This window comes from Pholcus phalangioides, unplaced genomic scaffold, assembly GCF_987345545.1.
Source record: "Pholcus phalangioides strain wild (caught in Gottingen) unplaced genomic scaffold, Ppha-v1.0 ptg000040l_1, whole genome shotgun sequence".
In the NCBI taxonomy this organism is placed as follows: Eukaryota; Metazoa; Arthropoda; class Arachnida; order Araneae; family Pholcidae; genus Pholcus; species Pholcus phalangioides.
This window is the reverse complement of record NW_028301626.1, coordinates 3,512,666-3,540,547: the sequence shown is the minus strand read 5'-3', so window position 1 is coordinate 3,540,547 and position 27,882 is coordinate 3,512,666. Positions and strand designations below refer to the sequence as shown.

At 38.3% G+C, this 27,882-nt stretch overlaps 1 protein-coding gene across 3 annotated transcripts in view; it reads left to right on the top strand.

The window, feature by feature from the left end:
• Window positions 1–9,355, top strand: part of LOC149065277 (uncharacterized) — a 156,370-nt gene extending 147,015 nt beyond the window's left edge. For all 3 annotated transcript variants that reach the window (XM_089254258.1, XM_089254257.1, XM_089254259.1), the window contains one exon: window positions 556–9,355. In XM_089254258.1, coding sequence (XP_089110384.1) covers window positions 775–5,805 — 5,031 coding nt within the window. In that variant the 5' untranslated portion in view covers window positions 556–774 and the 3' untranslated portion in view covers window positions 5,806–9,355. The remainder of the gene's footprint in view (window positions 1–555) is intronic.
• The last annotated feature ends 18,527 nt before the right edge of the window (window positions 9,356–27,882 follow it).

Here is a 27,882-nt window from a genome sequence, read left to right as displayed (position 1 = left end):
GGATTTTGTAGGTGCTCGAACACCCGTGTTAATTAGTTGCATGGGTCTGAGCCTTATTTTCACTTTCTGAATGGTCTTGCAAATCGTATAAAGAACAAATGAGACTGGTTCAACCTTAGCTTCAAAACATGCAAAAAAAAAAAAAAAATGTGTTATGATATTGTTCAGTGGCGTCGGAGCCGGGGGTGCTGTGGGTGCTCGAGCACCCACGAAAATTTGTAAAACAGGTCCGAGCACCCACAGAATTGATTCAGAAATCGAAATTTCCTATATGGAACTCAAGACGAGCACCCACAGGTTCGAAACACTTCCGACGCCCCTGATATTGTTCCATTCCGTACTAAGTGAAAGTGATAACAAAACTCGCCATGATTATCCGTCATTATAATAAATAGTGTCTACTTTAGTGATATTCCGTTAATGAAATTATGTGTGTGTAACATTAATAAATATGATATTTATTAATGTTAATTATGTGTAATAAGTGTCTATATTGTGTGCATGTAGAGAATTTTTGCGGATTACTTATTGGCTTTTTTCTTTCTTCCTCTATAGACCGCACCATGGACTTCCTTCCCTCTACGAAATTACAAGATGTATTCTAGAACTTTGATAAAAACTTTTTAAAACATTTAAAAAAAAAAACCAAAAAAAAAAAAAACCTCAAGAAAATCTCAAGAAACTACAACAGGGAGTGAGAGAAGCCAACTAGATTTCGTATTTAAAGAAAAAAGAAGAAAGAAAAGGTTCTTTTTTTTTCCTTTCCGCTAAATTATGCAGCAAAGTTGTTGTGATATGTACGGTGTCAGTGTCGAGAAAGCAATGATTGTGAGAATGAACTCTACAATCGATGAAGAACCGATGGAACTCATGCACCATCACCACCATCATCACCACCACCACAGTATATCGTCGAGCCAGGGTATGTCGTCACCGCCGCCACTGCTGGAAAGCCAGCAGTGTTCCGGTGACGAAGATGGCAACAGCAGCAGCGAGAACCAGGTCAGGAGCCCTCCGACGAGCTGCGAGAACAGCGTGATGGAAGAACCAAAAGCCAAGAAGCGGAGAAAGCAGAGCAATCCCTCCAGGTACCAAACGACTCCCGTGATGCCGTTACTCGACAGCGAGGAGTGCGGTACCATGACAGAGGATCCTCTCCAGACGTCGTCGTCGTCGGTGGCAGAAAGACTCGAGGAGGTGCTGGACCTGCACACGGGATCAGCCGCTGCGCCAGCAGACGAACAGGAGCCACAGCAGAAGAGCCCAACACTGAACGACGAATCCACGAGACGTTTTAGGTGCCATCATTGCAACAGTCTTTTCGATACAGAAGACCTATTACGAATACACATCGAAGAAGAGCACGTGCAAAAGATTCTGGAAAGGCAACTCCAGCAGCAGCAGCAGTTTTACAACAAGTCTACCTCAGGGAATAACAATATTAGTAACAATAATAATAATAGCAACAATAGCACCAGTAACAAAGACCTGACGTCGATGTTCGAGCCATCCAAAGAAAGTATCCCAAGGACCAGCGAACCGATGACATCCGTCGGAGGTGGTGAACTGGTTCCCAGTAGTCCTACCAATGCTTTAGTTCAAGACAACCGGGAGTTCAAAAACCCTCATTTCCCGTTTCCCCCGATGCCCCCTCCTTTCATTCCTTTCACGAGGACGGACGACATGAAGGCCGGGAACTTGGCACTGTCCATGTTCCCGAATCCTATGACCCCGTTTCTCTTCCCAGTCTTGCCTCAGGGACAGACGCCTCCCGTCACGAACGGGAGCTCGCACTCGGGCCAGGGTGTCCGAATCTTCAACTTAGAAGCCTATTGTGAGCTTTGCAATAAAGAGTTCTGCAACAAGTATTTTTTGAAGACGCATAAGGCTAATAAGCACGGGATCTACTCCGCCGACACCATGATGTCCACACCATATGGGGCTCCGTTCCTGTCCCCGGGACTCACGAGTCCCCTGCCTCTGCCTCATTTGCTACAGCCACCGACTTCGGAATCTTTAACGCCCGGTAGAACCGGTGTAATCAACATGGAATCGTATTGTGAGATATGCCAAAAAGAGTTCTGCAACAAGTACTTTCTAAAGAAGCACAAACAGAAGATACACGGTATCGGTGACCCTCTGGGTCAAAACATCTCACCCAGCAGCACGCCGTCGGTAGAGGCGAAGAGCAACTCTCCTGTCGTAGCTTCGGCTGGCATGGCCCTGACCACGGCAGCATCGTCAACCGGTGGCAGTAACCACGACAAGATCCTTGCAGTACAACAACCACCGTCGATCCCTGAAGACGGTCGAGATTCGATCCTGACTCAGGCTGACTCGACGAATTCTGTCGTTAGCTTGTTCAACCACAAGACGACGAACGCGGTTACGCCATCGCCCGTCTCTCTGTGTCAAGCATCCAGCGGTTCTCATATCACGGCCATCGCTGTTTGTACGGACATTCAGTCACCGATTTCGCACCACGGGTCCATCGATTCAACGGTGCCGCATGTCTTCACCCCAGAGAAACTCCGAGAAATGGGTGTGATAAACGCCGACGCTTTCTGCGAGCTCTGCTGCAAAGAATTCTGCAATAAATATTTCCTCAGGACCCATAAGCAGAACAAGCACGGCATCTCCATGCCAGAATTCTCTCCTGGAAAATCTTGCAGCGGTAGTGGTGGAAGTCAAATATTCTCCACGATGTCTAGTCAAAACCAGGGGAGCTCTTCCAACGACAGGCACGAAGGCATGGTCGTAGGCGACATATATTCGGACAAGAACATTCCAGAGTCTCCTGGTTCTCTCAGTTTCGAAGGATTCCCCGGAGATCTTTCCTGTGAATTCTGCAATCGGCCATTTTCTAGTCTGTACCTGCTGAAGATGCATAAGTTCTATTCCCACAACATTCCTTACGTCAAGGAAGAAAGCAAATCAAAGCCAAGTTCGCCGACGAATGAGTGCCATCAGAACGACAATAAAGACGGTGAACTCATGAAAGCGCTCGTGCCACTGCCACCACAGCCGCTGCTGCAGGACAACATCTCGACATCTCTCCACGAAGACGTCGCTAGTCAGGATCTGCAGAAGCTTCAGAGCATGATCAGGGAGCTGAATGCGTCAGCAGGCAATGAAAACAACAAGATATCATGCAACCTGTGCCGGCTGGAGTTCGACAACAAGTATTTCCTGAGGGCGCATATGATGAACGAACATGGCGTGTTGCCAAACGAAGATGGCCACGTCCCTGGTCACGCCAATAACAACTCCGACTTCAAAATGGCGGATGGATCCTCTGACATTTCGAAACTGGGTTTCGGATCTTCCGGTCCGGATTCCGAGGCATATTGCGAAATCTGTCAGAAAGAATTCTGCAGCAAGTACTTTTTGAAGACGCACAAGCAGAACATACACGGCATACCTTTAGACATGAGTTCCACTCAGAAGAAGTCGAGCATCGCTGATGAAGTCAGCCAGATAAAGACCATCGTCAACAACACTTTGTCAACTTCCCTGGCTTCGGCAGTGGTATCGTCGGCAGCGTCAACGCAGGCACTAGTGACATCCAATGCCATCAGCGTCGCTACTCAGGCGGTTTCCTTACCCACAACTGTCAACGGTCTTGCCAACACGCCTGTTGCTGTGTCTCAAAATTCGGTTTCCTCCACTTCTTCTCATATTAACAACAATCCCAGTGTCGAATGTTCCTACGCAGTTGCTCTCACTTCGCACCCTCCACATTCGAGCTCCCTCACATTCTCCACCCAGATGATTCCATTCCCGTCTGAAGTCATACCAAACGCTTGTAACGTCACTCTCACTCCAACCATCACTCACACAAACAGTGTCCTATTTCCGTCGAACCTGCATCACCCTTCGGCCTTGCAGATGCCATCCGTTGCTCCCAGTGTTCCGAGTGGCATTCATCCAACCCAAGCATTAGTGCCAGTCTCTGCTCACTTACCCGCTATCCTACCACCAGCGAGCCATCCTCTTTCTCCCTTGGACAAACCACGAAACCTCACTGGCAGGAATTACTGCAACATATGCAACAAAGAACTCTGCAACAAATATTTCATGAAAACCCACATGTTGAAAATGCACGGCATAAATCTTGACAGTCAACCTCACGAGGCGGCTCGCATCAGTACCATCGGAGGAGTGCAGTGTGACATCTGCCAGAAAGAACTTTGTAGTAAGTACTTCCTGAAAGTCCACAAGCAGAACACTCACGGAATATTCGAGGAACCGCCACCAGCGAAAGAATCTTCTTCGAATCGCGAATCGTCGGCTGAAAAGGAGTCGCCAGTATTAGGGCTGGATCTCAGCGACTCCGGCGGCCGTTACTTCAACCATTACCCGGAAGTTTGTCCGATATGTAACTGTAGGTTCAAAAGCATAAAGTGGCTTAAAGCTCACATGGCGAGTGATCATGGCAGCATCTTGAAGGAGAACCACAGCTCCATCTTGAACTCGGACAGTGGCAATTCTGGTGTCGACAGCAGCTGTATATGCGTCCTCTGCGGCCAGGGATTTGGTGACAAGGTGGCACTACACGTACACCTGATCAAGGACCATCACTCAGCAACCGAAGAGTTGGGATCCGCGAATAACTCAGGGAATAAAACACCGTCTTCAGCGGAATCCTCGTCAGCGATGGTCCCCGAACAGGCAAGAGTAAACGGTAACGCGTCTCCCGGTAATTCTTCCGCCGTTGTACCGAGTCACCATCACCCCAGGTCACACCACCATCATCACCATCATCCCCCAAAGTCGTCTCACAGCATCGGTGGCAGCAGGATCTACCACTGCTCCTTCTGCGTCTACTCGACCAGGTGGCTGTCCAACCTCTATGCCCACGAGAAGCGACATACCGGAGTCAACACCGAAGGCGAGAAGAAGTTCGTCTGTAGAGTGTGCCACCGCGCATATCGCTACAACCATTCTCTGCAGCGTCACTTCTTGAGCCACCGGGCAGCAGGCCTGAGCCTCAAAGACATCTCCCATCACCCAGTCGCATCGCACCACCACCACCACTCGCAGCACCTGCCACAGAACCTCAGCAGGCCGTGGAGCTCTCAGCACAAGACCGAATCGTCTCTGCTGCTGGATAAAAATACAGGCCTCAGGATCAAGCGTTACCGATGTAGCAAATGCAGCAAGAAGTTCCGCACCAGGGAGATGTGCCTGTCGCACATATACGCTGTCCACAGCAACAAGAGACCTGCTGCTGGCGGCTTGGCGTTACAGAAGAACTTTAAGCCGTTCAGGTGTCGATACTGTGGTTTCGCTACCAGGGCTTGGAACGTGCTAAAGATACATATCAATAAGCAGCACCCGAATGACTCGGAGTCTCCGGTTTTAGAAATGGACGGCGAGAAACCCCTACCTCCTCCTATACTTCTTCCTCCCGCTCCTCCGGCATCATCATCATCCGGTCAGGCAGCGACGTCGACGACAACGACGACAACCGTGGTCCCTCAGGAGTCGCCCAAACCAAGTTCTGCCGGTGGTTCGTCTACTACCTCGTCTGGTACTACTTCCTCTTCCGGTGGAGTTGGAGGCTTCGTTTCTGGTTTGCCGCCGCCTCCGCCCAACAGTCCTCACCTGCCCATGACGTTCGCAATGCCCCAGAATCCACCGTCAGCTGGTTCCTTCATCATGCAGCCGTTCCTGCTGGCCCAGCCCGACTGCGACGGGGCACCAACAGACAGCGGCACCTTCGTGCCATCGCTGGTCTACTTGCCGGTGTCCCAAAAGGTATCTCAACCAATTACTGTTGCTTTCTCTCTCACTCCTGCATGAAGGTAACGTTTCCCTTCCGTTTCTGAGAAACATATGTTACGCTTTCATTTATGTTTTTTTTTCATTTACCCCCCGCATTAGCTTTTAACAACAACAACAATTATTGTTAAAAAAAAAAAATTCACAATAAGCAAAACCCTTTTCGTAGCAAAAGCCAATGAGAGACACTTTCTCCCTCCTATATACACACATCCAAATAACAACCCCCTCCCCCTCCAAAATCCCAACTGGTCTCAGTTTAATGTTGTTCTACGTTACCTGAAAAAAAAAATTGTTTAAAAAAAGATTTCGGGTCGAGACCGGGCCGAAGTCGATCTTTCCTTGAAGAATGATTTGTCTTCAAAGAAAAAAAAAAATTAATAATCAAAATGTAATTTTTTGAATTGTAGAGAATTTTTGTGTTTAACTTATATTATTACCTTGTTGCTTTGATGATGTCTTATATGATATAGATTTTAAGAAAGAGTCTCTTAAGACTTTAAGTCGGAAAAAAAAAAATCAAAATGGTTGAGATTTGATGATTTCGTATCTTTTGCCCTTGTTTTCTTATTCCTTTCTGCGTTTTCCCATAAGAAAAAAAAAAGGGTTTGTTCTTATATAAATGTATGTTCGTGTGTATGTAATAACCGCTGTAATGTAAGTCATATCACAAGTTGAAAGCACATTTTGGTCTTTAAATAGCTATTTGTAGAGAGTGCAGAGTTGGTTCTGTTTCATTTTTTTTTTTCCTCTTAAAAATTAACAAGAGAGAGCAAAAAAATATTATTAAGATAATTGGAAAGTGAGATGTGCTTTTTGTCATATATATGGTAGATTTAGTATTATGGTGTGCGATTTTTCTCCCCATGCCTGCCCCCCCTCCCCTCCATAACTATCATCTCCGTTCGTAAACCGAAATCCAAAATACCCGGGGGAAGATAAGCATAAGAAAACAAAAAAAAACTTCATTGTTGCGTTTTTACAACTTGCTCAAATTTTACTGCTGCATTATTATTATTATTGCCCATCCCCCCCCCTCTCCCGTTAATGTAAATTTACGCATTAATTATCTCTTACCCCTGCCCGTTTGGACATTTAGCTCCTATCGAGTAAGAAACCATCCAACTCTTGTTTTTTCTTTAGTAGTTGTCCGTTCGATGTTCTTATTTTCGCTTTCTTCCCGCCAACCCTTTAAAAGCTTCGAAGATGGGATATAAAATATATATAAATAAATATATATATATATGATTTTTGTTTTATATACATATATATTTAACAACTGACTTTCTACAAACGGCATTCTCTTTTGTTTTTGCATTTAATTTAAATATCGTGTCGTTGTGGAAATGTCAGCGTTGAAACTCAGGGGTCATTTTATTACTATTATTTATTTATTTTTGAACGAAGTACAACCTTTTTGGAGCCAGATAGTTTGGTTTTTTTTTTGGCCGTGTGAACTTATATATATATATCCTAGTTACACCTCTGTATATCTCTCTCTTTACCTGATCTTTGTCCTTTCTATAAAACAATCCTTCAAGTTAGGAATCCAATTTTTAGAGGCGATTGGGGATTTCGAACTTGACATGTAGCGTTTGAACTGTTTCACGTTGATCCTATTGGGGTATCTGTTTGGATATGTTAGACAGTATGCGTGCTGTCCGAGAATTAATCAGTTTCAATTTACCCAAATATTTCTAGATTAAACTCAATATACGTTATAGTTTATTCAGCTAAATAAAAAAGAATAAAAAAAACAACAACATTACACCAGTTTATATGCTAAATAAATCAAAGTATTGGGTTGTTTTTCACAGTCGTGTTTTCGAAGTGTTATGTAAAGCAGTACATTCCTTCCCCACCCATTTTAGTAAGCCAGTGCGAAGAGTAATACCAGTCATAATTTTAGTGGTTAACCTAATAAATTTCCGGATCCCTCGTCGTTTTATGATGTGCAATACTTTCGAAATAACTAGTCTTAACTCGATGTCCAGAATAATATTATACTCTGAATGATGAGATTCGTTTATATACTGTTCTTTAGCAGTTACCAATCGTTTTATTAGTACCAATGAGGTCAGTGTAGCTTTGAATTTTTGTCTACTTCAAGGGTCATTTGAATAAAGCTGGTAAGGCTGATGATTGATCAATCAGTCCGTAATGACGTTATTTTTGAGCTGGTAAACCTCTAAGTTTTGATCCATTCTTTGATCAAAGTGTTTCACTACTTTTGTAGCGAAAGATAACAATGCTGACGGGTTCAAGCCATGTAGTTTTTTACTGCAGGCTTTGGAATTTTGTATCTTACAGCAAACTCAGATAATACTAGTTAACCGTAGTTTATTCACCAAAAGATTAACCGATATTTTTTTTATATTAGGAATCAATACAACCCATCGACGTTTTCCATCAAAAGTTAAGCATTCTAAATTAGATCCTTGAAACCATCATACCAGTATTCTTTCTAGTCATGTAAACTCTTTACTTTGCGGTGTTATACCGCAATTCTTTTCTGCATCTTCCACGAAATTTGCACTGCCAGTATATAAAATGATCAATGCAAAAGTGGAATCACATTTCGGTTCTCTTTCTTGGTGCCATTAGTAAATCTCCCACATCTTCGTTTTTTCTTCACCGTAACGTCCGTGGAGGGCTATCCGTTCCACGTGTTATCGCATGTGCCGGTATTACTCTTCGGGTGGTATTCAAAAAGAAAGTTTAGTGATCTAAAAGCGGAAATAGTTCAGTGATATGTTGTCTGATGGCCATTAAACAGAAAGACGAGAATAAAAAAAATTGTTAATTATCATTATTATTAGTTAATATTATTGTCCTTATAAGTTCTTGCTTCACTCAGCAGGGCCGTGGGGACCATGACGCTGCACTTTATCCGAGTATTATACCTGCTGAGCGGGGTTTAGATTTTGGGGACAATGATGAATCCTTTCCAAAATCAAATCAAAAATCTTTACCTCGTTGTACATATTATACATATATATATATATAATTATTAAGCCCCCCCCCCATTTTTAAAATATATCATGAGTGTAAAATCAAAAATCTTAGGAATGAGGAGGTGCGTTCATTTGTACATGTGTGTATGTTTTTGGTTTTTCCTTCCCCTCTTCTTGCAAATTTCTTGCACTTTTTTTTTTTTTTTGGAACGGGTAAAATCAGCATGTAATTGTTTTTTTTTTAAGAGACTGTTAAGAAGCGAAAAATGAGGCTTAAAAATTGTATGTAATAGTGGTTTTTTTTTTTAGAGTACGTGTGTCTGTATGTTTCATATCCTTTATTTCGTTACCATTGAGGAAAATGTTGCCTAAAAATTGTACATATAACCTCTTAGATGTTTTTTATATATATATAATATATATATGTGTGTGTGTGTGTAAGATTTGGGTATAATTAACACTTTTTATTTTGTCGTACCGCTTTATGCTTTTTCTTCCCATTCCCATCAGCTTGTCCATCGTCAGTTTTATTATTTTATTTGAAAAAGCACGAATTTTTCGATTGTTTCTCCCATTTCTGTCTCGAATACTAGTTCTTGGCTAGTTATTTTTTTACTTATTTATTACATATGAGTATATATATATATGTTATATATATACGTATATTGTTCTGTTTAGCATTTTTTTTTTAATACTAGTCTCCAAATAACAACAACAACAAAAATCCGAATCATTTCTTAGAATGCGTTTACTTAGTTAGGTCTCGTATTGAAAATTTAGTTCTGTGGAAGCATGTTATTTTCTTCTATTTAAAGAAAAACAATTCAAATTTGTACGTGTGCCAATCGAATTATTAGCATTATTATTTTTTTTTTATTCAAATAATATTGAAGACCTCAATTTTTTTAATTCTTTTTGAAAAAAATTGATTTCATTAGTAGGTTTCCCTGTGATCTTATTTAAATATTTTGCCATTTTTCTCGTCTTTTTACATTATATACTAGATTTATTCGATTTGTTTGTTTTTTTTCTTCAAAATTCGCTATTACTTACGCAATGTTCTGAAACTTCTGTATTGAGACTCAAAGTTTTAATGTAATCGCCACTAATTTTCCATTTGTTTTCTGGCCCCCTCTAGTACTTATCTATCTAACCTGAAAATTTTCCATTTATCCCACTGCTAATAATCAGATGCAAAATTCTTCAAAGTTTTTATATGGGAGAAAAAAGACATTGAATTGATGAGATTAAATTTTCACATCGATTATCTGACTAATAGCCGCAAAGTTCATTACCTTTCTATTGAGGTTAACTTTATACCGTGTAATTTGCAGGTTTTCTGTTACCACCTTAACGCATAACCGCGAAGTTTACTAGCTGTACATCTATCGAAATCGCCATACATCTGAAAAGTCTACGAGTTTTCTGTTGCCACCTTAACCCATAACCGCAAAGTTTACTAGCTGTACATCTATCGAAATCACCGTACATCTGAAAAGTCTACGAGTTTTCTGTTGCCACCTTAACCCATAACCGCAAAGTTTACTAGCTGTACATCTATCGAAATCACCGTACATCTGAAAAGTCTACGAGTTTTCTGTTACCACCTTAACGCATAACCGCGAAGTTTACTAGCTGTACATCTATCGAAATCGCCATACATCTGAAAAGTCTACGAGTTTTCTGTTGCCACCTTAACCCATAACCGCAAAGTTTACTAGCTGTACATCTATCGAAATCACCGTACATCTGAAAAGTCTACGAGTTTTCTGTTGCCACCTTAACCCATAACCGCAAAGTTTACTAGCTGTACATCTATCGAAATCACCATACATCTGTAAAGTCTACGAGTTTTCTGTTGCCACCTTAACCCATAACCGCAAAGTTTACTAGCTGTACATCTATCGAAATCACCGTACATCTGAAAAGTCTACGAGTTTTCTGTTGCCACCTTAACCCATAACCGCAAAGTTTACTAGCTGTACATCTATCGAAATCACCGTACATCTGAAAAGTCTACGAGTTTTCTGTTGCCATCTTAACCCATAACCGCAAAGTGTAGGAACTATTTATCGAAAACCCAATACGCCCAGAAAGTTTACAGGCCTTCTGTTGGCATCTCACAGTAAAGTTTATAAGCTATTTATGGAAAACAGCATACGGCCACAAAGTTTATAAGTTGTTTACTGATGTTAACTCTCATCTGCAAACAATGCAGGCTTTCTGTCACCATCTTAACTCGAAGCCACAAAGTTTGAAAGCTTTTTATTGATGTTATTTCACAACCGCAAAGAATGCGGGCTTTCTGTTGTCCTCTCAACTCTCGATACCAAAGTTTGCGGGTTTTCTGCCGCCATCTTAACTAACAAAAAATTGTGGAATTCACTAGCTTCCTATTGATGTCAAATCATTACCAGCAAGTTTACAAGCTATTTATTCAAAACAACAGGCGGCCAGGAAACTCACGAAGCTATCTTTAAGACAATAAACCTCCGCAAATTTTGCGAGATTTTGCGAACATTTAAGGGTTGTTGGACTCACATGCGAAAACAACTAGCGGCTGCAAAAAAAAACCCCTGAAGTTTTCCGTTGAAAAATCTAAATAACAGTTACATGCACAGTTAGATGCACAGAAATTTTCCAACCTGTTGAATCCTGTTTCTTTTAACCACATAGTTCGCAAACTTTCTGTTCCAAACCTATATCGTCGCAGTGAAACTTTTACAGGTTTCCAATAGAAATCTTATGCTTCTACCGCGAAGTTTGCCGTTTTTCAGCGGGAGTGCGATTTTTGCCTGCTTTTTCGATTGATCCAGAACAGGCACGCGATTAGCTCAAAAAATTAGCTTTAAGGAGAAAAAATTCTAAACAAAGTTAGCAGTTGAATCAGCCAAGTTTTTTTTTTCTCAACTAAACGAATCATTGACATTAGTTTCAACAAGAGCAAACCTTAGATCATAGGCTAAGTTATCAACATTACTACTAATATCAAAATTGTACTGCATTTTCGATATTTACAACTTCAAGTATAATTACATCAGTTGTAAAGTTCGAGTTATAAAAACCGTTGTTAAAACATTGCGTAAGTCATAGTTATTGATACCAAACCGGTAGATGAGGCAAAATCAAAAATATGAGGCAAAAATCAAAAAAAATAAAGTTTCCGTTTTCTTTTATTTAAAAAAAAAATGCATGAATGATTATGTATAATATTTATAAAATGTATGTTGCATATTTATACTGTCATGTTCCGACATTTTTTTTTTTTCAATGCATGAATCATGACTTGCTTGTTATACATTTTTGTGCGGATATCAAAAGAAAAACCATATATTTCTAGTCTTTTCCAAATACGAGAAAAAGAAATACCAAAGTTGTCAAAATAAAGAAAAATTTACATTAAAAATAAAAAAAAAGAATGTTATGTTTTTCACTGATTTATTATTATTTTTTCTTTTACGTTTCGCTTGCATGGCTTGTGTGCGTGATTGACATGAATGTTATTAATTATTTTCCTTTTTTTTTAGTTTGATTTGCATGCTGGAATTCCCCGTAAAACATGCACACGATAATTTTATGTATTATTATAACCAAACAGAAAGCATTTCCCTAATATTTAATGGTCATCAGAACACTAAGGACTAAGTGTTTGATTTCCATATCTTAATTTTGAATAATAATAATAACAATATCAATGTTCTGGACATGATCGGTCACGATAATTATAATTCTAGAGAAACGGAGCTTTCAGGATATTTTAATTACATAATTGAAATTAATTTTATAATATTGTAGTCTTAATTTAGCGTATGAAGTGTTAGTTTTAATTACGAAGTATATGATTTCATTGTAATGTTTTTATTGGCATCGACCATTTCTAGCACAAAATATTGATATGTTGTTATTTTATGCCAGCAGTTCTCAACCTATGGTTGTGAGTATAACTTAGGACGAAGGTCTCCTGAGTTGGGTCGTACACTTACAATCCGGTTATAAATCCATTTGTTGCACCACTGGGTGTCTTAATGATTTCGGCGGCCTGGGCTGGGAGCCAGATATTTGTGGGAGGCCCCTCTTAGCCCATGATTTTATAAGCAGTATTTTTAAATAGAAGTCGGCGCACAAAACGGCATAAAGTTATTGCAGAATGCACAGGCATGCTGATTTCTTTATCTTGATACTTTTCTATTATCGATTACTTTTATCTGGATAATACATACAAAAATATTGACTTTGTGAGACATTTCTCCCCGCCTTCAAATATTTTTGAGCCCTCCCAATGTTTTTAATAACTTCTTGCCTTTGCATATTGTACTCGATATCATTTCTAATTTGATAACGCACTCTACTCAGTTTTAAATCCTCTTTCTACGAAATTATACTAATATACAAGACGACCATCAAGCAACGACAAGCATACAAAAGAAGATTTCGAGTGAAAAAAACATGTTTTTTGCGCAAAAATTTCTCAGGGTTACTTTCTTATCTCAAATCGATGCACAAGCTAAAGAATGGTGTGTTATGTATTTCTTTCACAGAACTTCCGACGTAATATTACGTCAGAAGCATTGAACGGGTTAAAATATTCCAATGACTGCAATGTAACTTAAGAGTGGGGGGGGGGAAACCCTGTTATAAATTGGCATTGGTGTCAGAAAGATTTCGCTGAATGCCCGATGGTGGAAGGGATGTTCAACAAGCTAGCTTTGCCGACCCATGCCTTCAACCCTTTTGCATTGTAAGCCCTACATAGAGGCACGTTCTTGATAAGGACAGGCCAAGGAAAAAGGAGAGAAAAATAAATGATATAGGGCGAAATAGGAGCCAGGGCGAGGGAGCAGGGGGGGAGGGAGAAGGGGGTGGAATAAATGCAGAATAAGAGAAATGGCCACTGCCACCAATATAATACACTTTCGATTTCCGCCCCAGACACCAAGAAAATTGGAATTGCGCCCGAAAAACGGCCAACCAGGACGAATGGATGGACTTCTTCGCTGCTCTGTTATAAGCTGAGGAAAAACAGACGGTGGTCCGGTGGATGGAAAAAGAATAATATAAAAATAATAAAAGGATGAAGGTTCATCTGTGTGTGTGTGAGAAAGGTTAGGATGACGGGAGGGAGGATGAGACGCAAAAAATTGTGGATGAAGGGAGGCAAAAACATGGAATTGGAAGAAGAGCGCGAATTATTGCCAAAAGAGGTGTCAGGATATAAATAAAATAAAAAAAAACCCCAAAAGAACGGGCATATATATAAGTCTAGTGTGAAGAGGTTGCTATAAATGTATATAAATATCCGACCGGTCGTATATAGGGGTTTTTTTTTTCCTCAGGATACTCGTAAGTGGTCATTTGTCATTTGATATTGCTTGGTCAGGTGATGGTCAAACGGTCAAGCTGTGATTCGTAGATGCACCAAAGCGTCGAATGCCCAACTGAAACTTGACATTCTGGATCTACAAGTTTGACGAATACATTCACAAAATGCATTTCCCTTCAATGATCAATCCTTTAAGCGGCACTAACGAGATATCTCGCATTTTTAAAAGCCCCCTTATTTTGGCAATGAGAAGCCCAGAGATATTGTGTAAAGTTGATTTTTCAATGGAATAATCCCCCCCCCCAATATCCCTTAGTTTGCACCTGCTGGAAATCGGACGAAAGCCTACTTCATTAAAAATGATATGACATTTTGTGGGGAGTTATTGATTTCGGCTGTGCCGTTTCAACGGTTAAGAAACTGTCCCAGCTGATTCTCATATAGAATAATGTTAATGAACAGATTTTAACGTCAACGACAAAAGCACATTTCTCCGCAATTTGGGCTTCATTTCTCTGGTGGTTTCAAATTCCGAGAAATTCGTACAATTGTGAAGCACAGACTGATTCATTTTCTATTGTTGCATGGTTATATCGATCATTGTTCAGTTTCCATCCACAGTACATAGGAGTGTGCTCCTAGAATGAGTTGATCTCTATTGACATGAGCTACAATTATCTCTCCAGAGATAGGGGAATCCTTATGAATCTGTCTAATCTCTGCATTCTTCAATCTTTTGTTTGACATCTAGAATTCGCTTTAGTCAAAATCGAAAAATGTATTGTTTTCATTATTGGTACAGATTTCCATATTTTACGCAGATCTGTTTTTCCCATACAAGTTTGCTCTTGGAAGGGATGATTTCCCCCCCCCCCCCCTTTCTTGATTCGTGCCTCCTGGCCCAAGGTTCCATCTTATTTATATAATTTTTGTTCATTTAAATTTATTTTTGACTGAATTTCATTCAGTTAGTAAAAAGAGTCTCGCCTCTTAGATGAGGGTTGAGAGTATTTATTTAGTCCCTGGATAAGACAAGGGGCACGAGAATAAAATATGGTCAAAAGGGGACATGGGCTAACAAGAAAGCTTGAAAAATACTGTCTTAGGGGACAGCTATGGTTTTATCTTAATCTCTCTATATTTTTTCAAAATAACCAATTCATAGAATCCACTGATAAGTTTCAGACAGAGCCGCCCTTGGGGTAATGTGCGTTAAGAGCGGTTGCTCCGTGCCCCACTGTTTGGGGGGGAGCCCACACTTACGGTAGTAGAAGTGAAGAAATATATATATATATATATATTATATATATTAATATATAAATATATATATTAAATACATTTTTTTAGTAAAGAACGTATCTGAGCGTCAACTGATTTGATTCTGGAATTTCCATCAATTTTGGGATTTTTTGTCTCATTAATCCGGAATTTCTATAAATTCTGGAATTTTTTTCTTGCATTATTAATGAATCCTGCAATTTTTTCTCGCATTATTTCTGAATTTTCATCAATTCTAGAATTATTAACTTCCATTAATTGTGAGGTTTTCTCTGTTATTTTGCCAATTCTAGATACCGATCACCCACTCTGCCGCACGCACACACACAAAATACCGTATTTTTACGTGTACTAGGAACCCTCGTGTATAGAGAACCCCCCGATTTCATGACCTCCAAATTTAGAAAAATGTATCCACATACTGCCCAAGTATAAGAGGTCCCTTCCATTTTTGGCAACAAATTTTCTGGAAAAAGGGGGGGGGCTCTTTATACGCGTTAAAATACGGTACATAAAATCGGAACTGAAGAGCCCCGAAATAATTCTCACACCGGGCCTCACGACTGATAGGTGCGACCTCGGTTTCAAACCGGTATCGACATCTTGGATATACTGCCACAATCTCGCAGTTTCTACAATATCCTCATATAAGCAATTTTTTCACAGTATTTGCACACGCACACCATGGCCCTCACATCCTGAAGCAGGGCCCCTAGGCTGGGATCTTTCACGGCTCCCCCCCCCCCGACAGACTTTCAAGGGGCCCCCTTTATGATGAATTTATAGCGTGAAAAAACAAAAAAAAAAAACATTAAAATCTTCACGGGCCCAGGTCTGGAGCCTTGTCAGCCTACCCCTTGTGGGGGCCATGACGCACACACACAGTTTAATCTTTAGCAATACAGCTCTCCACGTGAATGATATTTTCCCATCCTATCAGTATTCAGATCACGGACCATTAAAAACACCTCGACAAATCGCAACATTTTTGAGAGCGTATTTCCATTCAGGGGTGGACAATGAATGCATAAAACACTAAATTCAATGAATGAAGTCATTATGAGATTGACGGCTACGTGTTGTGCTCATGGACATGATAACATTGATGTCATTATACTTCTTCTTTTTTGTGAAACCGAAAAAAAAAACTCACTCGTGCGTTGATTCCATTATTCTGTCATTCTAGAACCTAGAATTAAGGTTCGTTGTTTTTTGGTCATGGGTAATCGTCACATTATTACACATTTTACGTCGTAATAAACATTAGTAGCTATTACAAAAATTACCTAAATGTGTCGAGAAGGGACACGAATTAATACATAGTCAATATCCATAATGGCGTGAACGTGATGATTTCAGAAAATTAGGGTTCATTTCTGTGCCTTTTTTTCTCGTATTTTTCGTATAATGAACCATTTTTTGAGAAAAAAAAAAAAACCAATTTTTTGTAAACAATGGTTTTTTACCTCAACAATGCCTCTGTGAAATAGGTAACTAAAAATATATATGTGGCATCATTCAAAATTCTAAAATTTTTATCAATTGTGGAATTGTTTCTTGCATATTTTCTGAATGTTCATGGATGCTGTGAAATTGTTTCTTATAGTTATTCTGAATTTCTATTGATGTTGAAATTATTTCCTTCATTTATTTTCATCAATTTTGAGATTATTTCTTCCATAAATTCTGAATTTTCATCAATTCTGAAATTATTTCTTCCATAAATTCTGAATTTTCATCAATTCTGAAATTATTTCTTCCATAAATTCTGAATTTTCATCAATTCTGAAATTATTTCTTCCATAAATTCTGGATTTTCTCTCTCTCATGCATCTGAAAATATTTATTTCATTTATTCTGGATTTTCATGGATTCTGGAAGTACGCGGTGTATTTTCCTTTTTTCATTTGTTTTGAATTTTCACGCGTGCTGGAATGATTTCTTCCATAATTTCTGATTATGCATCCAAAATTTCTGGAATTATTTTTTTCATTTATTCTGAATTTTCATCAATTTTCGAATTGTTTATTCTAAATGTTTACGAATGCTGAAATTGTTTCTTTTATAAATTCTTAATTTTCATGTGTGTGAACGCTGAAATAATTCATTTCATTTATTCTGAATGTTCATGGATTGTGGAATCATACGATGTATTCGTTTTCATTTACTCTGAAGTAGTATACGTGCTGCAATTGATCTCTTCCATAAATTCTGATTACTCATGGAAATTCTGGACTTATTTTTTTCATTTATTCTGAACTTTCATTAAGTCATTATGATGGATTCTATTATTCTGTTATTCTAGAACCTAGAATTAAGGTTAGTTTTTTCTTGTAATGGTTTTAATCGTCACATTAGTACTCATTTTTACATGGTAATATGAACATTAGCAGCTATTGGATGTATTTCATAAATGTGCCAAGAAGATGGGGGGGGGCATTAATATACAGTCAATATCCATAAAAGTGTAAACGTGATGATATTTCAAAATTAGGATTCAGTTCTGTGCTTCTTTTTGTATGTTTCGTTTACATCTACTGCTGATAAAATAACACTCTACTCAGCAAAATATAATTTCTAGTTTCTTAAGGAGAAGTTTTAACGTTTTTAGGGAAAATTGGGAGCTTCCGATTTCAAAATCCAGTTTGGTGTTAGTTTTGCGGAATTGGCTCTAGTTTATCAGATAATGTATAATGTATACCACATATGCTCAACCCATGGCTAGATGGTCAAATGTGTCAGCCGGAGTGACATGATGTGGTGTAGTCCCGTATAGCTTGCGTGGTTCGAGAGATCGCAAGTGTGAGGCACATTATCTCATCAGTAAAGTGACTGGCGGAGCAGTTCGAGCTCGCTCAAGTGACCCGCGGAACATTCACAAATCACTCAAGTGACCAGCGGCACATTCACAAATCACTCAAGTGAACCACGGCACATTCACAGATCGTTTGAATGACTTACGGCCCAATTTCATATGACTTGAGTGACCACGTCACAGTTTCAGATCACGTGTGTGACCCGCGGAACATTTTCAGATCACGTGTCTGACCCGCGGAACATTTTCATATCAGTCAAGCTACCCGCGGCATATTTAAAGTTCATTTGAGTGACCGGTAGCACATTTCCAGCTCAACCAAGTGACGCGCGGCACACTTAAAGTCCGCTTAAGCGAACCGCGGCACATTCTCAGATAACTCAAGCGAACCGCGGCACATTCACAGATTACTCGAATGATCCATGGCTCAGTTCCACATGACTTGAGTGACCACCGCACAGTTTCAGATCACGTATGTGACCCGCGAAACATTTTTAAATCATTTAAGTGACCCGCGGCGTATTAACTGATCACTCTAGTGACCCGCGGTACATTTAAAGATCACTTAAGTGATCCACGGTGATGTTGCAGCTCATTCAAGTGGCCCGCGGCTCATTAACAACATCAACAGTTCACTCAAGTGACACGCGGCACATTTACAGGCCACTTAAAGAGACTCACGGTGCAGTTCCACATCACTTAAGCGGCTCGCGGCATATTTTCAGATCTCTTAAGTGACCCGCGGCAAAGCTCCGGATCAGTCGAGAGTTCTGATCACTTAATTATGTGTCCGGTGGCACGTTTTCAAATCATCAAAGTTTCCCACGCTAAATGTTGACACTGTGTTGAGAATTTTATTCAACAATAAATGACGTATTCGAATCACGTTTTAACGAATACCGATATAGCGAAAATCTCGTTTTAACGAACACGTTTCTAATCCTCCAGATGAGTATACATAGGAACAATACAAAAAACTGGAATTCCTTTATAACGAAATTTCGTTATAACGAAGTGATTTCTCCGGTCTCTTGGAGTTCGTTATAATGGGATTCGACTGTAGTTGAAGGAAAATAAATCCTTTAAAAAGCCTCATCATTTCATACAATCAGATTTTAATACATTACTATTAAAATTCAATTTCCATTGCATCTAAAACAGCTAGCTAGGGCCAATCAGACTGCATCAACGGCAAATTCGGAATCACCGCCCCGAAATCACCCTGAAAATCACTGAAATATCGTCGGCAATGAAATCAGTGTCGGGCATGTAATCAACAAAATAATTCTGCGTAAAAAAAAAAAAAAACAAGTCATTTTCGCTTTTTGGTGACTTGGGACCGAATTGGGGACTCATTTTCGGGACGGAGAAGGCGTTCGGTAGGGAGGGAGGGAGGGATCGCAGTTCGCGTGGGTCCCTTTGTCGAATAGGGATAAGAACAGGCTCGGGTTCGGAGGGGAAGGGGTCGTCGGAAAAAAAAAGGAAGGAATCGCAGAAAACAATGGTGTCGTAGCCACCGTTGACTTCTGGCGTATTATTTATAGCTATCTCATACTCCATTCTTCATCCTGACACAGAGCGGCCCAGTGATTGGTTCCCGCCTTTTTGCCATTTCTTTGCCATAGCAGCCATCCAGCCCGGCACCCACGCGTTAGCCGCCCCCACCCCCCACCACCCCTCCATAAATTCCTCCTATTTCTTTCCTTTACCCCCTTGTCTTGTTCGATGGGAATTCTTTTAATTTCGTGGCATCACCCTTGTGTTCGATCGCCCTCCTCGCCCCCCCCCCCCTCTCCTATCTATGATGGTCAGTCAGTCAGTCCTCCCTTCTCTTTTTCCGACTGACCATTGGCTTTCCGTCTTCCTTTTTGTCTGGCATAGTTAATTTTTTTCTTCTTTTTTTTTTTTACGGGGGTTCCTTGACGGATTTAGTGCATCCATTGACCAATTACATTTCTTAATTGCCTTTTGCCATTTGACCGTTTGCCAGGATGTCCATTGCATTAATATTTCGGATATGAAATACGCATATACACGCGCCATAAAATTCGTCAGATGTAAAAAATCTTTCGTAATTAATGGACTTGAGTACTGATTGTCAAATATTGTTATAATTGTGTACATGGGGACAGGGTCGCAACTGGAGGAGGGACCAGGCGGTTCTGGTGCCCCGGGTGCTGGACCAAAATCGGTGCCGAATCCACCGTTTAACTACTTCCTCTACATGCAAGGGGTGCCAAAATTCCGGCTTTCCCCGGTAACAAAGTATCTAGTTCCGGCCCTGCATGGGGGTCATGGAAGTCACTCTATAAGACTAGTTTCTGTGTGGGTCCGGAATTATACATTTTTCCTCTTTATTAACAGGTCACTTTTCTGAAGGACTTTTTTTTTTTCTGAATTGAGGGAATTGCTGTTATTGGATTTTAATATGTCCCGACTTCTAATCTCGTAGAGGAGTTAATTATTACTGATTGAAATATTCAGAGTATAGGATACAGGGTGGTTATAAACTGACACTACTCAGGGAATTGACTCTACTAAACTGCACTACTATACTACGCAGCGCTCATTATGATGGAGGTATTTTGGTGAAACTTCGTATATATGATATATGGACCATGAGGGAAAAGAAAAGATGCAATGAAAAAAAATAGTTAAGTTTTTGACCACCAGGTGAAAAGAAGAGGCTCTTTTTTTATCGCAGTTATATTTTTCCCATGGTCCAAGTCGATATTGCGTTCACTACAATGAGCATAAATCAGAGTAGTGTCGGTGTGAGAGGGTCAGTTGTAACACATGTATTAAATTTAATTTCAAATAAAATTAACAAAATTAGTTTAAATGAAATTAATAAAAATAAAAATTAATTAAAATTTATTTAGATTATATAAATACCAAAACTAAATTTAAATTCATTACGAGTGTCAATTTTCTGCAAATAATGAAGCTTTTTTGAAGAAACTTATTCTACAAATATACAAAAATACAAATACAACGCCACAACAGGCAAAATGCCCAACGAGGTGGCTGAGAAAAAGATGCCCATAAAAATATGCATGTCATATATTTAAAAAATATAGCAACCCAATTAAAAATGCAATTAAAATACATACATAACTACATAAACTTACTCTTAATGTGTAACAATGAGTTTTTCTCAACAATGTCTCTGTAAAACATTTCACTAAAAATATGAGACATCATTCAAAAATTAACCTTGGGTTGGAGCCGCCCTTAGGTGTATGCGACTGGTGTGGTTGCCCTGGACCCCACACTTAACGGTAATAATTTCTTTTATATATTCTGAATTTTCATCACAAATTTCTGGAATTTTTTAATTTTCATCAATTTTGGAATTATTTCTTTTTATTTATTCCGAATTTGCATCAATTTCTAGAGCTATCTACCTTTCATTATGAATTTCCCCTAATTCTGAAATTATTTTTCATTTATTCTCAGATTTCATCAATTCTGGAATTATTTGTTTCATTTATTCTGAATTTTGATGGGTGCTGGGGAATTAACCCTGTCAGTTATTTGTTCATATTTCCAAAATTCATGGTTTCTGTATTTCCATAAAAGTTCTCAGGTAATTTCTTTCATTAGGTCTTAATTTCAATTGGTTTTTTGGAATTATTTCTCTCATTAAATTTAATTAAATTCAATCATTTAAAATTCTCTTAAGTTCGGAAACAATTTTTTTTCCTGCTTTGTCAATTTACATGCACAATTGGTGCATGTCTATATAATAGACATTTTTTACTATTCCAATATCTTTGATAACAATGTGTCTGAATTTTTCGATACCGAAACTATCAATACATATCTGGCCCTACTAATATTTTCGCACTGGGGCCCCTGCGCTTGGCAACGACGGCCCCGCTTGGGATAACACTTTGTTCGAGGAGGGGAACCGAAAACGCGTACATATGTATCGAGAATAATCGATCGATCAAAATTCCACACACGTTGACCAGTTCTGCATCGGCGATTCCATCTTTAAAAAAAAAAAAACCAGATTTTAACAAGTGATAAAATGAAATAATGAAAACGAACTGTCATTCGAGTCAGGGTTAAGAGTTCGATTCCTCTTATTCCTTTATCAGAAATTTCGATTTCGCTCCTCCCTTTTTCATTATATTAATCAAAGCACGTACTATCGAATGTGACATGTCACTAATTTTTAAGTATCCTTTTTTTTTCTCAACATTACAGCCTCCGTTACTAGGAGTCGTCGTTCTGAATGACTAATGAGTTTTTTATGTAAATCCAATGAGATCTTGTAGTACTATGTTTGATGAATGAGTAGTTAGTTTATTTGTGTTCTTTCCTCTCTCTCTCTTCTTTATAATTCTTTCTGGATTATTATTATTATTATTTTGATGAGTCATTTCACGAAATTATTACTCTCATAGTCACGTCCAGAATTGATACTATGTTTCCATTTTTTGTTTTTAAATTACCGTGTGTGTGGTTCGTAGAGAATGTGTTTTTTGTTTGTTTCTGACAACCTTCACGGGGTTTGGTCTAATTGACTGCCGTGAGGTCTATGACACAGAGGAATCCTGGAAATTCCGGTTTTATTTACTACGGCGAGATGTCATTTACAGCGTTGTCGTTTTATGCTCTCTTTACAGCTTAAGTAATTGACATTTTTTGATGCACGGTAATGATTGCGGCACGCTGATGAAGATTTCGGCGCTGATTATTGTCTGTCGAATTGTCGCCAGTGCATAAAAATACAGCGAAACCTCGATATAACGATATTCTGAGGACAAGGAAAAAGATATCGTTGTTATATCGAGAGGTGGCATTGTCATCAGTTGCCACGGAATTAATGTTGCGTTTGCATCTTTTCCGAATTGGTATTGTTAGTTTTGCCGTTAAATACATTTGTAAGTGCAGTGAAACTCGGTTATATAGCGGCATCGGAGATTTCTTGAGTTTTTGTCGTTATAACAGTGTCGTTACAACTGAGGTCGGCGTTCTAAAAGACATTTTAAGTGTGAAAAATACAATCAGATGCAATCAAATACAAAAATTAAGTTATTTTACGATTAGTACAACCACATTTTATCGAGAAAAATATGGGAAATTGCGTGCGTGCGAGATCATAAACACTGGACATCGCCTAATCTCGTCAGAAATATTGCAAATTTTGGCAAAAACTGCCAACTATTGCCTATAAATAAACTTTGGTTGGACATAAAGTGCATATAAGAGGAATTCAAATTTATTTTACCGCAAAAAAAATTACTCTTTACAAATCATGCAAATTAATTTCATCCCTAATTTTAATATTTGAATTAACGCAATCTTCATAGCAGAAACGAAATTTTAGGAATTTCTTAGGAAATGGAATTACAGTGACGAAAAATGTGACGTAAAATACCAGGTCGTAACGTTTTCATCGACGTTATAAGCAAGGTTGGTTAACAGTATTCTCCATAGGAATCATGTGCAGGGGCCCGAGTTTGATTGTATTCATTCACCACAAAAAATTATAACCTATTAGTTTATTAATAGAATTCAGATGGTGATTTCACATTGCAAAGTTGTTTACTGCACAATACTTTTGTGTACTACACAAAATTTAGCTTCACGGGGTTTTTTTTTTCAATTTCACAATAAATAATTTCAAAAATTTCGAACTTCATTAACACTTTCGAGGGTATAGATAGTGCATAATACTGATGTCTTTAAACAACTTCGAAACAACAAATCTTGGTAAGAAATTTAAAAATATAATAAAGGTATTTTCGTTCGAAATATAAAAAAAATATCGTTGTAGCGGTTCCGAAATCTCTCAAACAATATCATTATATATTTATTTATTTACAATAACCCCAGAAGGCATGAAATGCACTTATACTGGAAGAAAAAAAAATAATAGTCAGTACGGGAAGCACTTCGCATACGGAGCCAGGTCGAAATCCCCAATAGTGGAAGCAAATCTTGCGTAGGAGGCACATACAAGTTCTGATGGAAGACTGTTCCATATTCTTGCCACACGGCATCTATATCCTTGGAAAAAACAATCCCTTCTAGCCATTGGTATTCTTATTTGGAAGCGATGCCTACGAAGGTTAACTTGCCTGTCTATGATCTCAAAGAAAGGCTCTCTCGATGGTAGATAAACAATTTGGTGGACTAGTTTGTAGCACATCTTCAGATCTGCAGCGATTCTACGCCATTCCAGCGAGTGTAAACCCAGAAATTGAAGTCTCTGGCAATAAGATAGACCGCTCATGCCAGGTATTCGTTTAGTAAACGACCTCTGTGGCTTTTCGAGGAGCTTTATGTCCTTGATTTTGTAAGGGCTCCATACTTGCGAACAGAACTCCAGAGTCGGGCGAACGTACACACAGAAAGCATATGACAACGTATGCGCATCACACTTACGGTATGCCGTACGTAACATATATGAAATTCTATTAGCTTTGCAGACTATGTCATGATAATGATCAGTGAAATCCAGAATGCGGCTCATTGCAATACCTAAATCCACGCATGTATCCAATTGCTGTAACGTTTCATTACCTAGTTGGTAATATTCAGGATCGGTGCGTCTACCTAAATGCATTGATCCACTTTTTGATGATGAAATAGGTAGCTATAGGGATTTATCGTAGTAGAGGATATCGTTGTATCGAGAGGAATTTAACATTTGACTATAGGCAAATTCAAATAAGATTTGAAAAAAAAAAATATCGTTGTAGAGGGATCTATCTTTAAATTGAGTTTCGTTGTTGCGAGGTTCACGACAATCAGATGCGATACATTTCAGTATTTATTCAATTCATAAGAATTTCAAGCACCACAAACCAATTCAGGTTTGTTTTTATGGGACCTACCTACAGGTTTAGGTTATGGCAGACTTCAGTTTTTTTCAACAAGCATATCGCCGTTGCTCAAATTTTACATTTCTCTACAGCAGCGCATGTTCTGCAACTTTGCAACTATAAATTGAAGCATATAGGAATAATAGCGTGACCCTAAAACCTCTAAAATTTACACGTTGGGGGAAAAGACAAATCAAATTCTAATCTGGAAAATAAATTTTAGACAAGGGGCTTGTGCAAAGTTTTTGCTGTAAAATGCATTCATTTAACTCGTGAAATCAGAGCACATTAATTAAACATTATTCTTTTCAACAATTTGGGAAATATTTTTCCTTATTTTTGAATTTTCATTTTTCGCGAGATAATTTTTCCATGACCGTATATTATATTATTTCTTTATCTTTCACTGATTATAAAATTATTTTTTTCATCAATTATAAAATTATTTTTTTCATCAATTATAAAATTATTTTTTTCATCAATTATAAAATTATTTTTTTCATCAATTATAAAATTATTTCTATTCATTAAATCTGAATTTTTTTCTAAAAGTAATTTTGAAGGTTTTTTTTTTTAATGCCAATTCTGGCACTATTTTTTCCATCAATTGTAGATATTCACAAATTCTGAAGCTACTTCCTTCATTTGGATTTTTTCTAGAATTTCTGTGAATTCTATAGCTGTGTACGCTCTTTTCCCCCGCGGACCACGTAAAAAGTCACGGCCTGGGGCTCTGCGTTAAAAACCCCTGGTTAAAACCAACCACACCAAATTACCCGACAATGTGACGACAAATTTGAATTTCCGTTTCCGTACAGTATATCACATCCAACACGCGTGTCCTCTCTCTTATGAGTCACATTCAAGAAAAATAATAACAAACAATGCTTTAAACATTAAAAGTGAAAAACGGATCTTCCAAAATAATGAAATACTGATATTGTTATTTTGTTGTTATTATTATTTATTATTTCCTTTACACAACCATAAGTCAACCTGAAAAAAAAAAAAACTAGGATTGTTATCGAAATAAATAATAGTAACTCTAAAAAAATAACAAATAAATAACTAAATACATAAGTGATAACAAGAGAAAGAGATAATATAAAGCAACCAACCATCATTCTTGTTGTCATTGTATCATATCCTGTTTCGTAAAACACTGTTTTTGTATTGTGTGTAATTAAAAACGTTGCCGCCCCTGAAGGCCTCGTCAAAAAAAACACCACCACACACCATCACCATAGCAGACACAGGAAGTTCAGAGGACTCTTTTAAAATATATCCGTAATTGATAAATGGTTGAATTACTGTTTCAATAGAGGAAACGGATGTATATCTCCAACCCAATTAAAATCAACTCTCTCTCTGTGTGTGTGTATGTTCTTCGCTACATGACGTTTTAGATCCACACTGATTTCGTTTCCATTTATTTATTTACTTATTTATTAAGTGATTTATCATCTACGGTCTCTTTTGTGTCGTTTGTTATCCATTATTATTAAAATAGATAGTTTTTTTTTTCATTTAATTATGCCCTTTTTAGTCCAAAAATTCATCAAGGACGTTGAGATCTTGCTTTTTCAAACGTCATACTTATGTTTTACTCTTAACTAGCTTGTCCATGCATTGTAGAGTTGTCCATTGAGATTTAGGCTGGGTGTTGTCAGTATCAATTACGACTTAGTTCTAGGTTTAAAAAGTATTGGTTGATCAGTTGGTTTATGTCCAGCGTCAGTGCGAGAAATAAATGGCATCGAAATCTCAGCTAAAAATTTAAAATTCGTTTTGGTATCGGTGGCGAGTTATGAGTGTAACCTTCTTTCTTTCCTTATTCAATTACAGATAAAGATATAATTTATAATGGCAACACCATAAATCATCGGGTTCAGTTTTGGTTTAGACTAGTTCATGTGCAACTTCTTGGATGCAACTTAAATCGAAACAACAATCTTTATTCTTATCTTTATGGATGAAAAGAAACCGAAACACAAAAGAACCTATATTCTACTGTTTATTTGCTATCGTAGGTTCTTATTTATGGTTTTTAAGATAACGGAAATTAAAACTTTGTCCATACACCTGCCATATTTCATTCATAGAATTCAGTTTCATTTAAAAAAAAGTTTAGATAGCAATAGTTTGCAATAGTTTGCAATAGTTGGAGCCAGCTCTACTATAAACTACTGCATTGTCATCTTTATGAATGGAAAGGAACCAAAACAAGAGAACGACGCTTTTCCATACATTGTACTCCTCTGTTTACGTACAACCAGTGGTTCTTTTGTTTTGGTTTCTTTCATCCATAAAGATAACATGCATTAAGTCTATGACGCCAAACAGTTACAGGCAACTCATCAAAACCGAAACCGAATGGTATGCATGCTGGATGCATGTGTTTGGCCATTGTTTTGGTTACCCTTCGAAAGATATAACCGTAACACAACATTTTTGCATCTTCCTACTCATCTCAATATGTATATGGCACTATTGATATATAAATCCAGGCTTTCGTACTTCGTACTATAGATATATGCCTAATACAGGCGTATGCGGGAAAAAGGGGGTGAGTAGAGACGTCCGAGTGATTAAAAATTGAATATTTTTTTTAATCTGAAATAGCAAAAGTTATTTTGTTATTTAAACAGCTCTATTTTAGTTTAAACAGCTCTATTTTTGTTTAAACAGCTCTATTTTTGTTTAAACAGCTCTATTTTTGTTTAAACAGCTCTATTTGCTGATTTTATCAGTTTTTTTCTCTCTTATATTGCTACTTATTTGAAGGTTAGCAGCTTGATGTTTCTCTGAATTGGATTTCTTATACCCTTCCCTCTGTTCAAACTCTCTGTAGCTGTGTGTCCCCGCATCCAGAAGGCAGGCCCTGTATTC